Consider the following 18,285-nt stretch of genomic DNA (forward strand, 5'->3'; position numbering starts at 1 on the left):
GTCTGATGCAGTAGTCAACTCCACTTGCCAAAGAAAAGAAGTTTCCTAGCGTATCAACTTTTCTTATAGAAATACTTCTGTACCAACACTTATTCAATGTGAAAGAAATACTTGCAATTGCAACCGTCGTTCTCTGTAATCCGTCTGCATACTGTATTTCTAACAACAAAGTCCTATTTAAAAGCATGGAATTTCCTTTTACAAAGGCTAGAGACAAACTCTCCCGGCCAAACTTTCCTCATTTCTCTTCATTATAACCTCCATTTTTCTGTCAACAATACCAAAATCACACTTCGCGCACCTTCGCTACGAATTCCGTCTTCAGCCAGTTCTCTCCGCTTGCCTACAGCACCTGCACAATACATCTCACCTAGTTTTTGCCTGTTTCGAGAATCCATCGGATAACTTGCCTTGAGTTTTGCAATATAAGCATCTACTGACACTACGTGGAAGAAAAAATAATAGATACTTGGGCGTAATAGTATATAATCAATACTTCCAATCAAAACTTTATTTGATAAAAAGCTTGGCCGCGTTCACCGCACAATCTTGACCACCGTCTGGCTATTAACAGCCTTTTATCCAGTGTGTGCTTTCGGCGCCTAGTCATCTTGGTCCTCCTCGTCATTCTCATCATCCTCGCAGAGGTCGCTTTCGTGAAGGGGTACGACGACACCACATACGTCATGAAACTGCTCGAGACAGTACAGGGGTACAAGGTCCTCCACTTCTTTCGACACCCACAGTGTGCATTCTGCAGAGCAAGAAAAAAAACAAAAAATGTCTGACGATTAAGATACTGACGCGTGTGCCTGTTCATCTTTTTATTGTTTCACCGTTTTTCAGCGTCTAACAAATGTTATCGCTCAGCGCGGGATGCACCCCCATCTCTCGGAAGTTTCTCGATTATAGTCAATGATTCTATCTGCTGTCGTCACCGAAGCTAGTGTATTCTGGTCGCAGGTAGTACGCGGGAGGTGGTAGCATTGACTGCTCCCCCAAAAGAATCTGAGCTCTGAGTAATCACTCAGATTCTGAGACACAGATCCCTAACACCACCAGCTGACATAAACGTCAAGATTAACGGCACCCAAATACCTACAGTGCAAATAGTCCGAATGCTTGAACTCTATGTACAAGCGGATGGCAGGACGAATCACACAGTTTCCATCCTAGAAGAACAAGCAGATGAAATAATGGCCACGATACGACGCGTTAGTAATTGCCGATCAGGCCTCAAGGAACGCGATCTGCCTAGAATCACTGAGGCATGTGTCGCATGCCGAATTGCATACCACCTTCGATATCACCGGGTCATTCAATCACAAGAGAATAAAATCAACGTCATCATACGGAAGGCAGTAAAACTAGCTCTGGGAATCCCTATCTATGTCTCACTTGAGCAGGTCCTGGCACTGGGAGTGCATAACGCTCTGAGTGAGCTACTCGAGGCGCAACGTCCTACTCAGCTGCAACGACTCAGACTGAAGCACCAGGATGGGTACCTCCTAGGACGGCTAGGGTACTCCCAGCATCACCATGCCCACCGAAATGCACACGAACTACCTTCCGATCCCGCAAAACGCGCACGCCTTATACGACGAAGGCATACGATAGGCCCGCGTCAAATACCTTCACCAGCTCATTGAGTCCCAAACTTCCTGCACGGTCTACCACAAGGACACTGCCTCAGAGCAGAGAAAGCGGGTGGCTGTAGTTATAGATGATAAAGACCACATTACATCATCAGTCACCGTCCTTAACGCCAACCCCAGTGAGGATGAAGAGGTGGCTATAGCAACCGCCATCTCGCCCATCCTAACCAACAATAGTCCCAACGCAAACCTCATAATTAGGGATTCGCAGCACGCCTGTAGGGCGTACCTAGGGGGTACGCCCTGCACCCGGCCACACACCAAATCTTAGCGCAAATCTCCATCGCCACCGCACCCCAGAGGGTCAGACTGATCTGGATACCTGGCCACGCCTCACTTCAGGGCAATGATGCGATCATGCGCTGTCCGATCATGCGCTGTACCTGCCGGCAGGACCCGCGCAGTGATACGGCCAACCCATACGCTAAATCGTGGAACATTTCACACAAGATTAGAGACACTCTAGATTATTAAAGATTTTGCCGTTTCAGATACAAGCCACTCCCCAGATCATTTACCCTTGAGAAAGCTGTTCGTTTGAGACGCCCAAAAAAAAGAAATTCCTTTCCCAACCTACTGACCGTTTTCCCCTACCTCCTAAACCAGTTTATGTCTAGGCTGCAGCGCCTCACCAACAACTTTTCACGTCACGGTGGAGTGAAAGCACCCACCGAATGGCATCAATACTCCAAACATGCCCACCCCAAAAACTGGCGTGGGAGGCCGTCCTGTGCCACGGCGAACCTCGAGCCCAGCTGGAGCTCATCCGGTGAGCCAAAGACGTGGCGGGGACCGGTCCCTAGAATAGCGGCTCCGAACACAATAATTGAACCCTGTATACATGCTGTTTCTTTCTCTCTATGGAATACTACGAAAACATGCTGCAGGTACTTTCAATACAAAGGCTGACCTCAATTTTATGAGCTTAAATATCGTGAACCATGCACACGATGAGAACCACACTTTACCCACTCGTCATCGCGAGCCCGGTATCAAGTTGATTGACAGGCACAATAATTGGCGTCAGCACCAGGGCGAAAAACAAAGGTGGAGTACCTTTGTGCGACAGTTCTCAGATGAGCTTTCGTACTCATTATCACAAGGGTTCAGTCTTCCTGGTAAGAGGGAAGGGAGACGGCACATTTGAGTGTTGTCTTCCGTCCGACCCCTCAAAAAAGTGCCCGAAAATTTTTCAGAAAGTGAAGTAGATTTCTTGCAAGCATGGTTTCAGCTTGTGTATTTAGCATCCCCTGTAGAATGGCCCAGTAGCTTTAGCACACCGTGCGTCAGAACAATCTAGCCGTTATTTCCAATCGATTGTGTCATAAATATTGATTCATGAGAGCTAATATTTATATGATATCTTCAATGAGACACCCAATATGAAGTCCTTGCTTCGGCTCTTCATTCAGCAAACCTAGGAATCGGAAACGTCGCGCTCTTACGTTATAGCGTCGCCTTTTCCTTTGGTTATATGCCAGTGCATAAACACGCTCACGTGCTTTAAATTTGCTGACTGAATGAACTCGTATGTATTAGTCGACGAACGTGACCAAGAAATATTTAAGTCTCTTAACACCGAATCATCTGTTGTTAACTTCCTAACTGTGAGTAACTCGCAGTAGTTTGCAACACTTGACAGGCATGCCTTCTGGGTCCTTGTTCTTGCAAATGCCTGTTCTACGTTAAATTACAGGAAGTAATTACCGCCTGCAGGATTCCAGTCCAAGTATGCGTGCTGGATGCTCTATGTACATCCCTCTCAATCCTGAGAAAACAGTGCAAAGAGGGCGAGCGTGTTCGAGCGATCTTTCCCGATCTAAACTTGAAAGCACCGTTTTTTCCAAGAGATATTGATAACTGCTAATGCACTCGAAAAGTGCCGGTTGTAGCAGCAAATTGGAAGCTATATTCATAACCGAAAATTTTACACGCTGTCAAAAAAATTAAGGCCCTGGTGTTCTATTTGCTGAAACTATGCGGTTATGAAGGACGCTGAAGTGGGGGACCCCGGATAAATTTTGACCACCTGTGCTTCTTTAACATGCTCCTAAATCTCAGTACACGAGGGTTTTTGCCTCGAAATGTAGCCGCCGCGGCCAACGCTGCAATTTAGAGCTCAGCCGCGCCACGCAATGGCCACTAAACAACCGCAGGATATAGAGAAAAAAACGCAAGCTGAGACGTCTAAAAGCTTGACACTCCTTTCCAGTTGTTACTAACTGGAAGTGATTTAGAGACTCGATCCAGGCGAAACCGAATCTGATGACCCACAATGGACCTTTAAAGAGCTTCAAGTTATAAAGACGCACAAGTTTATATGGATAATTTCTGTTCTCGCATGTATATAAATATCCCGCTTTATTACAAATATCTCAATTAGTTCCCTAGATCAGTCCAAGCATCTTTTCAGGACAGTGTATTAGATGAACTGAGCTCTACTGCTCACTTCCCTCTTAAGCTTGTATAACTCTCGCCGATCCTTGCAAGGGGAGCGGCTTGGTCTCAATCGCCACCTAACGAATAAATGGAGCTCTCAATGAATTTCTAAAAGTAGACTATCTTTCTTCACACTATCTGCGACATCCATCGATATCCTGATTGGTACATAAATTGCTGCAAACGAAAGCGCATTCTGTCCATCTACCAATGTTTCTATGCACGATTGCCATAACCATACAAGATAGTGCCACGCTGTCATTTACAATATCCAGGCAGAATACGTTGTGAGGCTAGTTGGTTCATAGCTTTCAACAGAGGAAGCACACTCTTCATTATTGGGCTGTCCCTGTTGGCGCTTCAACCTTTGAAAGGATATGAAAGCCTTTCTGTTGGTTGTGCTACAATCCCATGCGTGCGACTTTATGTTCATTTTTTGGTTAAAGCACATTGGTTAGTAATTCTTCGCTTTTCCTTATGTTACAATTTTTGGTAGCACAATGCCACTAGGTATTAGGAAGAATGGCCAATAGTTGATTTAGAAAAAAGGACTCCACTAACCTAGGGTTATATTATATGCATACAGTCCCAGCTATGCGGCCGAGTAGATTAACTAACAGTGTCAGAACTGAGGACTTTCGGCCTGCTTTTTTGCTAAGACAAGTGTAAAACTTTTTTAAATTGCCAGTAACACCTTTCTGCCGCTTCGAGGCTTCAACGTGCTGCAAGAAATGCTTAATTCTGATGGAAATAAAGATTCCAGTGCTTACAAAATCCCAGATGGCGGAAATTTTATAAACCTAGACGCCGTTGTATTCAAATTTCGTTCCTTCATTATACTGTGCAGAACGTCCATTCGCAGACAATTCACGCTTCTAGTCACTTTCGCGTTACTTTTTTCTTGGTAAGCTTCATTGATATTTTTTTACTTTTCTGTTATCATACAGCGGGCCTGCTAACTCAGATTTACTGACCAGCCAAGAATTTCGTTATCGTTGGGAACACAAAGATGACCACTTTGGCATGTCCAAAACGTAGCTACTTCTTCCAATATTTATGCTTCGCCGTACTGGAGAAGCGATCATTGCTTGCCTTATCGGAAAGCAGGAACATTCGGCCCTTAATTTTAGGGGCGTGAGCTCCATATGAGGAACTGTTCAATTTTTTTTAATTGTTGTCCTGACTGTTAATAGTTCGTTAGTCACGTAAGTTTAGCTTCAAAGGCAAGAAATAATTTGATATAGCGATCGACTGAGTGTCATTTGAGTTAATCCTTACGGTCTCCGAAGTGCGGAACTTCCGTAATGGCACAGTCTTTGTAGTCGCTCCAAATTATGTACGCCACTTCCACCTTGCTGGAATCTGCAAAAAGGCAGGAATTCAAAGTAAATATACGCGAAAATTGAAGCACAAGGAAATTGCTAATTGGTAAAAGTTTACAATGCACGCCTATACACAGAAGTAGCAAGTGGTCTGCAATGATCGAATACGGGAACGTTCTACTATAGAGGCAACGTTTCGATAAAGGTATCGGTTATTGGAAGAGCAACAACAGATTTAGTCTCGCCCGTGTGTGTAACCAACACTGTCCTAATTCCTATTGGTAGGAGAATAACAGCGAACCCTGAGTAGGGTCATAGAAGTCGAAATAACAAAGAAAGTATATGCTTATTTTGTTACAGCAAAGAAAATGATCGGAAAGAGAGCGGCGAGAAAAGTGGCTGAAGTTTGTTGAAGAAGAAGGTGCAAGATAAATGCAAAAGAATCTTCTCATGTAGGCAGGTGTTGCCGATCCATATCGGTATAGTTTTCAATGAAAACCATGGAATTATGAAGAGAAAGATTTTGGACAAAAACAAAAGAAGCATTAAATAACATAAAAACATACCATAGTCGTTTATAGTCGGAGATGAGTTTGCAATATGAAGGTATACGTTTTAATGAAGATAAACATCGTCTAGAGATTTACACAATTCTTGACAGAAATTAGTGCAGTAGAATATCATTAGCTCAAGTAGGCTTGGTGTTGTCGCCCCGTTTCAAAGGCAATGCCATTATACATAATTATCACAAAACTTTGGGTCACTGGAGTCAACGCGGGCAACTTTCGTGGTCTACGTGCCATGAACCAACACAATCGTCTTCAGCTGGTTAGACAACCACAATGGACTAGCTGCACTTGAAAGATTTCGTGCCATAAGACGTCAAACATTTACAAGTGCAGCTACGGCCATATTGAGCATACGGAGAGCGTTGCGCATATGCATTGTGGACACAGCATGTACGGGAGCTATAATGTACAAGGAAACCTTGAATGGAGCGAGCCGACTGATGATTTTCAACTGTATTAAAGTGTTATTCTTACACTTCTATTTTCACACAGGATCAATCAACACATTTTGCTGTAATATACGGAGCATTTCTTTCGGCGATGGCAGTTCACGTCTTTATGTTATGGAACCAAAGAGAAATTTCCAGAAATCTTCAAGACTTTTTTCAGTGAGCATTGAATGAGAAATGCAGGCACTGTGGCCTCGTTATGACACAGCCGAGCAAGAGTTGAGTTTGACAAGTACGATCATGAAGCGAGGAAATTAAGTTTATGTACCTTTGCCAACTGTAAAGTTTGTGGCATCCGGCGTTGCCCCAGCGGTGTGGTGGAAACCAACATGCTTCCTGAAAGGCAACATTCCGCAATGAGCACCCACTTTGTGCAACGCCTAATACAGTTCATCTTTCAATAAAGTTCATACGCATGAGCATTACCGTGAACTCTATGTGTCACCGTTTCAAATGCTAAAACCTACCACTACATTCTGCTAAGCGTGCTACCATCAATCATGCTTTGCCTTATTCAGATGCATAGGTATATTTTTTTTTCACAATGCACAAAAAGAGAAGGGTTCTAAACGTGGGTCAAGCATGGGCGCTACAGCCCTCATCGGTTCACTTTCCTTACCATATTTCCCTTCTATACCCTTTGGCGTGAGGTGATGATCGTATGACAACTTAATACACATTGTCACAATGATAGATAGCCACCACAATTTTTTCGCTTCACCCTTTCCCATCATTGGCCCTGCTGCTAGTGCATCAGGTTCCATCCCTCTCTCACCGGATAAATAGAATGCCTCGCGTCATAAAGCCTGCAGCTATGTTGTGAACTCATCGGTATCTGTATCAGAGGAGCATTTAACAATGTGTAATGGACAGGCCGCCATTGGAATCTGAACCTGGCAACGTTTAACGTTAGAACGTTATCTAGTGAGGCGAGTCTAGCAGTGTTATTGCAGGAATTAGAGGGTAGTAAATGGGATATAATAGGGCTCAGTGAGGTTAGGAGGACTCATCGGTATTTGTATCAGAGGAGCATTTAAGAATGTGTAATGGCATAGACAATTACTATAGGCCACCTGCTTAGTGGCTATGGTGTTGGGCTGCCAAGTGCGAAGTGGCGGGACGGAATCCCAGCCGCGGCGGCCATATTTTGATGGGATCGAAATGCGACAACACCCGTCCACTTCGATTTGGGTGCACTTTAAAGGACTTCAGGTGGTCCAAATTTCCAGAGTGCCCCACTGCGGCGTGCCTCATAATCAGGTCGTAGTTTTGGCACGTAAAACCCCCCAAAAATTATTAGGGACCGCATTCGTCCTTGTATCATCACTGCTCTCGCGTCTCATATGGCCAAAGGTTGTCAACACTGGAGTCCATAATATAAGACGGTGCAAGAAGTCATAGTTGTGACTTGCGCCATGTAAATTTAAAGTTAACATCACATAAGACTTCATTTGCATAGAATCAAAATAAACAGATATTACTATTCGCAATTAAGTGTGTTGCACTTACTGACTTAACGAAACATTACTTTCACACGTATTCTAAAATGTGCGTTTGTTCTCGAATATTGTTTTCATTTCTCCCGTAAGTTGGTGTTCTGGAACTGCCTTTCTGTCATGCTTTTTATCTGCCATGCAGCGCACTATAATCAGACTCTACCGACAACCTGTCCTTTTACTATATTTTCCCTCTGACGTCAACTGATAAGTATTTCGTCAATCAATAAATATTATCTAAAAATTACCTTAAGCTCAACCTCGTGGTCAGTTCTAATTTGTCCATTTAAGTACGCGTAAAACACAGAAATTGTCTCATTGACCAGCCCCTTGTCTGATTTTATTGAGGTTTCTTACATTTCATTGAACTAGACAATTTCATGGGACAGCAGAAAGCATTACAATAGGCTCCAATTCTTGTTTTACAGTAATGGACTTACATTTAAAAGCTTAAAATTTTAGATAGGCGATTAGTAATTGAGTACTTCCTGTTGAGAGCACATATTGCAATAATAGAGGTCGCGTAATTGTGATATAATATGTCATGTTGTGTTGGAATGTTGTAAATATGATGCCAGAGACTTTTTTCGCCATATTCAAATATTTCTGTAAAATATTGATAGCGTTAATTTCAACACTGCTCCTTTCCCCTAGGCATCCTTGATATTTTCCTCTAAATTGCAGTAATGTTCATATAATGTGGGGCACTGACAGCAGGGAAAACAATTTCTCGGATTACATGTGCTTAGAAAGAAGCCTCTCGAGAAAAGCTTTGTAATTACATCGCATTTTCAATCAACTTTATGTCAATTTTAAGGGATATTATATCGTTTAGATTTTTTTTACTTCCATTCGTTGGGACATAAAATTGAATGTGTGTGGAAGCAGCGCCAATTCGTATCACCGGAATATTGCACTGCGGAACTGCGTCGCACACCACTGTATTTTTGTCTATGCACGTAAAACTCTTGCTTTGTTTACTGTCATGCTGCAATAAAATACCAACAAAAAGAAATAAAGAAGAATGCTTCTTCAACGCAATATCTTGAAATAAATATTTCGCAATGTTGGCGTAGGCGGGCCTTAAGGCTCCTCTGGAGCGGAACGTTAGCGTGCGTAAAGGAGCAGTTTGGCAAAAATAGAAAACGTGGCAAAATAATTTCGATTTCTGGTTAGTTTTCCAGTGTTAGCGTTTCCTTTCAGTGTGACTCTGCGTTACACTATTCTTTGTCTTTTATATCCTTCGGTGCGAGGCAATAAACAGTGCTTCTAGAGACGATAGAGATAAACAATACGTAGGCAACAATGTACAAGCTACGATATATGAAAGGCAAGGTTTTGAGAAACAAATGCTTGTGTTAACCCCGCTTGCATTACTGTGCACCGTTCTGTATCCATACTAACAGGCACATTGTGGTAGTAATGTTTCTGTCCTGCCTCATCAGCCGCAATCTTTTCAATGAAGATAAAAGTTGGCTGGTGTTGGAATTTTAACCGGAGCCGCCATCGCCATGGCCCGACGGTCCACCCATAAGGTCACAGAGGCAGTCATAGAAGGCGTGAGTAAACTGAGATCCTCGTTCCAGTTACTTCCTGGAAAAGATAGGCGAGCGTGCCTCGTCATGCATTCACAATTCGCGCCAGCATTTAAGCACATCTCCGAAGCAAGAGGTTAGTGCTGCTTAAAAGGAGGTTCAGTCATTGTCGTTGTCCTCATCGTGCCACCGACATTGCAACCGCGTTGCTGGCGTCGTAGTGCAGGAATCGTCACACACAAGCTCGCATCAACCGCATAATTGCTCGCCTTTCTCGCATATCTGCCGCCTCGTGCAACCCTTAAACAGGCTAGCTAGATTTCTACAAAATGCTTCGCGTGAGATCTCTTCCCCCTGCCCTGAAAGAAAGCGTGGAATCTCCAATTTTAGTTTAACGTAAGAGCTTAACTTACCCCAGATGGCGAAACTGAGATTGCTAGTCTCTTCTTTTTTATACGTGATAGCTACTAATTATTCAAAAATATAGGAAGCAGAGCCTTTTGTCCGGACACTGCGGAGCCCTAAAGTTTTCAGGATATCTTGGTTGGGCCAGGATATTGTTGAAATGTAGCACCAATTTTTCACAGGCATTATTGTGCCCAGTTATGACGCTTTTGTAGCCTTGAATATCGCTATGGTGTTTGCTTTGGTTTATTTTTTGGGAAAACGAGATTTACGAAAGACTTACCTCTGGCCAGGACCATTATTTATTGACCACACATAGGTTACTGTCTTTGCCTCAGGGTCAAAATCCTTGCGCGTCGTCGTCATGCATTCAAAGATGGTATCATTGTCAGCGTCGGAAATGGCGACAGCGTAAGGGAACGCCGCGAATACCTAGGAGGGAAGAAACGACATTTCAGGTGTGTTGCCTTCCAAAAATTTTGGTGGTAGGCTGTGCATTTACGAAGAGACGCCTTCCTCAGAAGATCTAAAAATGTGACAATGTATACTCTACGCTCAAGTTCTAATATTATTGATGACAGCTTCGTAGAGTATATACGCCAGGTTTGTTGCACCGGGACATCTGCAAGTACTACAATAATACCTATTCCCAGTGAAGGACTGTGCAGTAAAGAACTCACTCATAAAATAAAAAAGCAAAGATAACTGAGATAACTACCTTCAGGAATTGTCTCACTCTCAGATTCACCCTCATTTCCTTCAGAACTTTTTATGTGCTTGAAAAATATCTCCGCAGTGAACAACCTAAGAATTCTTTGCAAGTTGCGCCCACGACACCCCACTGCACCTGATGTCTATACATCTGCGCTTAAACGTACAGTTGTGCGCGTTTTTCGTCGTACGTCACCAAATAACATATAGAGAGGAGATATAGCACTTACGTCTACTGTGGGGACGTATTATGGGATTGTCACTTTCAGCGACACTAACATTCGCGTAAAGTAGTGCTGAACAAGCTAATCACCTTATCTGGTTTCGCTCAACCAACCAACAAGTGCGCAGTGAATGTAATATAGTGGAAAGTAATCATCCAAGAATACGCCCCCTGCTCACGCTCGAATTTCGCAGCAAGATTGCCTTTTATGGTCCGGATTGTTCGGTATGAGCACTTCGCTTGATTAATTGCTCAGTTTCTCAAAAAAAAAAAGAAAATGCAAATATGCTCCGAATCCGCCCCTCACGATGTCGCATATAATGTACGTCCCAGTGGCTAGTGAAAACTTATATCCGTTGGTATTCTGCGAAGTTCAGCAAATGACAGAAGCGACGAAGTGGCGTCACAGCCGCCATATTTTGAACATCGCTTAATCGCAAAGGACCTGGGCAAAACTAGATAACAATATATTTTCCTCAAAAACGGGCTGGTTGCAGTACCAAGTTCTATATAATACAATATTCACAATAAAATGCAACCTTCATGTGAAACTTGAGTGTGTAGAAAACAGCCGCAAGCGTGAAATAGATTTTTTTTTATTGATATCCTCCGAAAACCATACGCCTCCGTATCCCGCGAGAGGCGTCGATAATACATGATATTCGCGTCCACCGGCTCATCACAGAAACGACCGAGCTCAATTGCTTGTCATGTGTGTACAACCTGAGTGGTACAAGGATATGTTGCCACCGCGGTCAGCCGTATTAAGCAATATTTCCTTTCTTTATATTCGATGTGTTGTTCGATTTTGCCAAGACAATTTTTTCATTCTTCCTTTTCTGAATGTTTTGAAGGTATTCTATGAAACAAGTGAAGAAACTACCATGGCGCAAGAAGTAGGAATAGATAAGATGTCAAAAAAGGGGTTTGCTAGAATGCTCTGGAAACGTCCCATATAAATTTTTGTCCAAAGGTTAATAATCGTGAAGTTGGTTAAATAATGTTAAGTGATTGGGCTATTAAGCTAAATACAAAAATATAGTTTTTTGTTTCGTATGTGCAGCATCCATTTGGTTGCGTCAATCTAAATCGTCGAGCTTTTAAACCTTGGCTAAAGCTTGCTGGGACACCCTATGTGTTCAGTCTTCGCAAAATGTATACTCAGACACGCGTCGGCTATGCGGTGACGCCACCAGATGGCGCAGCATGTCCAAGGGGATCTGAAAATTTGGTTGTGGGAGTTCATAGTGTTCTTTTTTTTTGATTGTTTAAGCTAGATAGGACATCAAACAGTATAATAGCAAGGGCTTGGTGGCGCAGCCCACCGCCCCGTGCCAAAGCGGACGCTCATAACATCCATCCATCCATCTATCCATGAGAAGCGAGCTACAACAGAAGGCCTGCAGTGCACGCCTCATTCATAAGGCGTTTAGCAGGTGTCAAAACGATGGGTCGCTTAGTTGTCTAAATGCTAATCGCATTAATGCCAACAATGAACCTCAGATCGTTTGTGTCCGGATGTATTATTTTCTTTAACTTATGAAATGCTAGATTTATGTCACACGGATGGTAACACCGATTGCTGGTGCCCCGATAAGTGATCGAAGATTTACTATTATTCTGAGTAATTCGTTTAGAGAAATAGATATTGTCAGGTTGAGCTCATAGAACAAGCGATGGACTTGTCTTAAGGCAGTCAGCAAATCATATCCTCATGCACGTATATATTCTACGGCCACTACGACCCCAGCACAAACATTCTTCAGGTGGAACGTTCTTCTTTTGCGAAAACGCCTGCCTGTGCTCCTTAACAACAGGCGCCGACAAGGAGAAAAAGAAATACATCGCAAGGGCGTCTGAACTACTTGAATAAGTATAAAATATATTGTTTTTCCGTTTAGTGAAGCGTTCTTCAATTCAGGCAGCATCAGATTAACTTCCTAAACTACATGTAACAAAGACAGGTTACAACATTTGCTATGACTAAAAGTACGTCTGACAACTCCCTACAGAGGGAGAGAGACAAAAGAGGAGGAGATACAGGTAGGTTAGCCAGTGTAAGTACCGGCCAGCTACCCTGTGCTCGGGAAAGGGGTGACGGGAATAAAAGGTAGAATAAAAATTTTGAAAAATTAACACCTCCCTACAAGTTTCTCTGCAGGTACACTCGCCCACAATATATTGCGGGACGCGTAAGTACGTGGCGAAACGCCTTCCTCCGCTCTAGCGGCGCACCCCTGTTGTCGAGACCGACGCCTGCGCGCATGCGCGTCCCTCCGAGTCTGCAAGCGTGGGTATTTCCGCGCTTCATCCTTGCGCGCCGGCGATAACCGAATGTGGCCGCGAGGTGCCCCTCTTGCGATTGGCACTGTAGCGGCTTCGACAGGCAAAACTATGTCAAGCGCGAGCTTGCGCGCCACGCTACGGCTGCGTTTTCTCGGGTCACGGGCGCTGACGCATAGGACACGGTGGCGAACGCAAGATGTCATTTTTTTTTCTGCGCTACACCTTTTCGTGGCCAGTCTTCGGTGTTTGTTTCTTTTTACGAACGGGGCGTTCTCCTGCAGAAGAGCGTGGCAGAAAACGCGCTCTATAGAAGGAGACAGGCAAGAGAACAATGGGGAAGTTTTGATTTCCGTTGTATAAACGAAGTTTCGCCCGTCAGAGCCGCCACAGCGTTAATCGCAGGAGGGGCACCTCGCGTCTGCACACGGATATCGCCAATGACTAAGGAGGAAGCGCGGAAACAAGCACGCTTGCACTCTTGGAGGGACGCGCATGCGCGCAGGGATCGGTTTCCACGCCAGTAGTGCGCCGTTGGAATGCGAGGAGGGCCGTTTCTCCACGCGCTCGCTCTCCCCGTAATATTCTCTGGGCGAGTGTATGTACTTTAGAGGGATCCGGCAGTCTTTATGGAAGTCGTGCGACGCTTCTCGTTGATTTTGCAATGGTTCACGCTTGGATACGTCCTGCATAAGCACGCTGAACCGCAAATCGATGTTCACCTCATGTCACTGCTTATTTGGTGTGTGTTGTGGTGCAGTGTGCCTGTCGCTGCCTAGCCAGCACTGATCAGCGTGCTCGTCATAACTGCAACAAAAGCAGCATCTGCTTCTATACAGCGTTGATGTGCGCTTTCACAGCACGAAACACGCATTCTATTCGGTGCCCCTCGACGCCATACTATTAAAGAAATTATTTCTGGGGTGTTGCATGCGAAAGATACGATCTTATTATGAGGTCCGTCGTAGTGGGGATTAATTTTGAACACCGTGAGCTATTTGACGTGCCGCCAATGCGCGGGACGCGAGCGTTATTTCACTTCGCCCCCATTGAAATGAGGCCACCGCGGCCAGTATTTTATCTCGCCACGTCGTGCTAGCAGCCAAACACCGTAACCGCTCGCCACTACGGCAGGTCTCTAGCGAAACGCGTGGCGGAATTTATTTAAACAAGCAACAATAAAATTTATTCTGTCTATACTGAGAATATTCCTCTGGAGATCAGCATTCAGTGAGGCGGCTTATGAACTGCTCGCAGGTTTTAACAATTGGATTATTCCACCGTCTCAACAGCCGTTTTCCAGGCTTCACTACTATCATCATGCGTGTGGATGTACTTATTTGCAAGAAATAGAATTGAACTCAACTCAGCTAAGCAACACCGTCGAAAATATTTTTGTGTTGAGTAACTCTTAGACTACTCCAACAGCAAAGAGTGATAACAAATTTTCGGTTAAATTATAGTGTGCCAGAGCTGTTAAAAACTGTAAGCAATCGTAAACCTCCGTTCAGAAGTGCAAATTGCCCTTTCGAAATGCGTAAGCATTTCTATGCCTACACAATGAGGAAACCCGTCCGTCCGTCCGTAAAGGAGGAGGATCACTTTCAAGATAGGGCTCACATCAGCCAGAGAATTGACCATCGTGCTGCCTCTCGCTTCAAGGCGGACTAAGCGGTGAGAACACTGAGCGCAACACGCTATCAGCACTCGCCGCACTGTGTCCCTATCGCAGATCCCGTTCAAGATAGGGCACGCGTGACCGCGCCATGCGCAGCCGCCGCCGCATTACGGTTGATCCCTGTTGATTATGGTTCATATCGAGCGGATGCAGGGTCATAGGCCATATCAACGTGCTAGGTCTGCAAAACATCATCATCATCATCATCAGCCTGGTTATTCCCACTGCAGGGCAAAGGCCTCTCCCATACTTCTCCAACAACCCCGGTCATGTACTAATTTTGGCCATGTCGTCCCTGCAAACTTCTTAATTTCAACCACCCACCTAACTTTCTGCCGCCCCCTGCTACGCTTACTTTCCCTTGGAATCCAGTCCGTAACCCTTAATGACCATCGGTCATCTTCCCTCCTCATTACATGTACTGCTCATGCCCCATTTCTTTTTCTTGATTTCAACTAAGATATCATTAACTCGCGTTTGTTCACTCACCCAATCTGCTCTTTTCTTATCCCTTAACGTTACACCTACCATTCTTCTTTCCATAGCTCGTTGCGTCGTCCTCAAGTTAAGTAGAACCCTTTTCGTAAGCCTCCAGGTTTCTGCCCCGTAGGTGAGTACTGGTAAGACACAGCTATTATACACTTTTCTCGTGCGACTGATCAATTACGTCACGTAGTGCAGCGCGCATCGGCCAGTGCTCATCTGCCAAGAAGCAGCGACATCATTCAAATGCATCATCCAATTTAAAGATAAAGTAGAAACGCAACAATAATCATCACAGAAGACAAAATGTACATAATAGATTGATCTTCCAGATATTTGGTTCATTTACAAAATCTCCCTCGTTATTTCATGCCACGTCCACATTCTCTGGAATATATGTATAACATGAGTAAACATTGCTATCACTCTCATCTTTATCCTCGTCTCATGCTGATATTTCGGTGTTGCAACCGCGATTCTCTGTTTCAAAATTCTTTCGTGGTTTTCTTGCTATTACACCAAACTCAGCAGCAGGCGTCGACGAAAGAGCAGGCGATTATATGAAGACCTTATGTATTATTTCAATACATCCTACAGGAGAGCGTCCTCGTATTTTCTATGAACCGTTGGTCCTTACCTTGAAAGCGTCAGGTACGTCGCGCTGCAGAACATTAGGTCCTTTGCCAGCATCTGATTTGGATAGCAGCACGATGGCCACAGCAGCCAAAACCACAATCAGAGAATTGTTCATTCTGTTAGCTCAATATGTCCGAAAAGGCTTTCCTCTCGATCTTTTATACTCTAGCCGGTTTATTTGATGGCGGTCAATAACTTTCTAGTGGTTCTGCGCGAGAATGTGAATTGTTACATTGTTCACTGATGAGTTGACCGTTTGTAATTAATTCTCCTGTCTCTCTCGCTTCACGTTGACCGCCTCATTTTATTTTTCTTCATCTTGCTAGTTCACTGATCTTGTGTCCGCTGGGCTTGTTTCGCTCGTCTGTCTCCTGGAATAGCACAGCTTATTGTTCATTTGACCACTTTGAAGCGAACAAGGTGTGCAAAGTGAAATTATGTTTACTTAAACTGGTGCCACGTTCGGCAAGAACACTAGCTGTGCAACGCGTGGTATGTATGACCTCGTCGTGCTGCCATGCGTGTCACAGCACCTCGACATTTCTGCAGAAAGAGCGACATCACTCCTATGTCAGGTCACGCTTTTCTTTGATACTTTATTGTCCACGTGTATGCAGCCCAATGTTTTTTCCACTTAATAAGACGATTCTTTGTTGATGGAAATACCTAAAGCCCTCAGAAGCCCCCACTGGGAACTGGGGAAAGAGAACCGAAGCTGGGCAGTTTGAAGATAATGTGTTTCCAGCCACAGGCCTATGCGAGTAAAAACGCGCAAGTTTCCCTGAATGAATTTATTCTCCCCTGACAGTGGCTTGTCTCATGAAAAGAGACGATGCATCGCCCTCAGCCAGAAAGGGACAGGAGATGCACGAATTCTTTTTCAATGCCCGCAATTTTCAATCGGGGATTTCAAACTGGTGGCTAAGAATTCTGAAGAGTTTTAACGGTAATTGTACGTAAAGAAGTCAGGATGACGACGCGGTTTCTGTGAAGCTGCTCACTAATTAGCGATGGTGACCCAAGGAATGGTATATTATACCACATTTAGCTACAATTCTTTCAGAATATTCAAATCATTATATGGCGAAAAAAATGCCAATATTAAACGGCCTCATCATTTCAATGGTGGACCCCAGTATTTGCGTGATAAACCACCCATATCACTAGTAAAACTTTGCTTAACATCTTTGTTTCATAGCTTGAGCAGGCATGCAGCAAATTTAAAATCGAAGTCAGCCAATATATAAAACCTAACCCTTTTTTTGTAGAAACTATGTACCTTGTACCGTTTCTGAAATACGTACCCAATGTTTTTACCAAAATGTATTGCTTTTCTAGGTAGCTTTTACATAACAGCGAAAGAACAATACAAGAAACACATGTACAGCAATGCCTCCCGCTGCAAACATTCACTCTGCATATCTCGAAACTAAAGTTGGACACAAAGTTTTTACCCACAGGTTCTTGTTTTAAGAACTGACTGACTGCTGCTTAGCAAATGCAATGTATCTTCTCAAGACATTATTCAAAACTTCAACAGCAAATATTTTTATGTTTACTGCCTTGGCGATCGTCGCGTCATTCGTATGTCGGAGATTCCAATGCGGCTTCGTGACTGAAAGATGCCACACATCTTTCGTTACCAGACCACTATAAGTACAGTGTCACGCATTGCACTGAAACTGAAATCTTTGGGCATGCGCAGTCAAAGAAGCAGGAATTGCAGATAACTTTTGATTAAACAAAGCACGGTATTTGCATGAAATGCTTCTGAGTATATCTGTATTGTTGGCGACAAACTTGAAGTTTCCACCTCTCCACGCAATCGAGGCACGGGTGGAATCCCGTTTTGTATTGCGGGTGACAAATTTCATGTATTTCGCACCTTATGAGCACGACAAGGGCTTCTTCAATGCGTGCCTGAAGTTGCGATCTCTGCTCTATTGCTTAAGGATTTAGGGCAGAGATTGCGCTGCTGTCGACGTTGTAGTGTAAATGTAAATGTGGCAGAGCAAATCATCATAGGCTAAGAGTCAGCTTGCCCTTGTCGAATCGGCAGCACATCGACCAGGCCTAAGGATAATAATGCGAAGTTTTCTTTGCCCACCAGCGCTTTTTCGCATGGCTGCTGCTGCTGCTGCTGCCGCCCCCACCGCTTTTCGGTATTCCAACTAGTCTGAATATACGCAAACGCTATAGGTGCGCCGGATGGAAGCTCCAGGAAGCGGCCCTATATTAGCTCTGTGTGCTGACCGACCAAGCAGTTTCAGTAGCGCCTGACGTAAAGCCTGTCATACCATGTCAGCTCAAGAGCATCCCTAAACCACACAGACTTCAGTGGTGCACGTGATTTGATTTTCATCGATTTCGCCACTGGGAATGCAAACATTCAGTGCCATTC

The 18,285-nt window shown here is 44.1% G+C and overlaps 1 protein-coding gene across 1 annotated transcript; it reads right to left on the reverse strand.

Moving 5' to 3' along the window:
- Positions 1-479: 479 nt before the first annotated feature.
- On the reverse strand, positions 480-15,999 carry LOC142584218 (uncharacterized). Its single transcript, XM_075694376.1, has 5 exons — positions 15,886-15,999; positions 10,154-10,302; positions 6,703-6,770; positions 5,373-5,456; positions 480-754 (listed from the first exon to the last, which is right to left on the reverse strand). The coding sequence occupies exons 1-5, from the start codon at positions 15,997-15,999 to the stop codon at positions 603-605; spliced, it is 567 nt and encodes a 188-aa protein (XP_075550491.1). The 3' UTR covers positions 480-602.
- Between the last annotated feature and the right edge of the window lie 2,286 nt (positions 16,000-18,285).

Source organism: Dermacentor variabilis, chromosome 6 (assembly GCF_050947875.1).
Source record: "Dermacentor variabilis isolate Ectoservices chromosome 6, ASM5094787v1, whole genome shotgun sequence".
NCBI lineage: Eukaryota > Metazoa > Arthropoda > Arachnida > Ixodida > Ixodidae > Dermacentor > Dermacentor variabilis.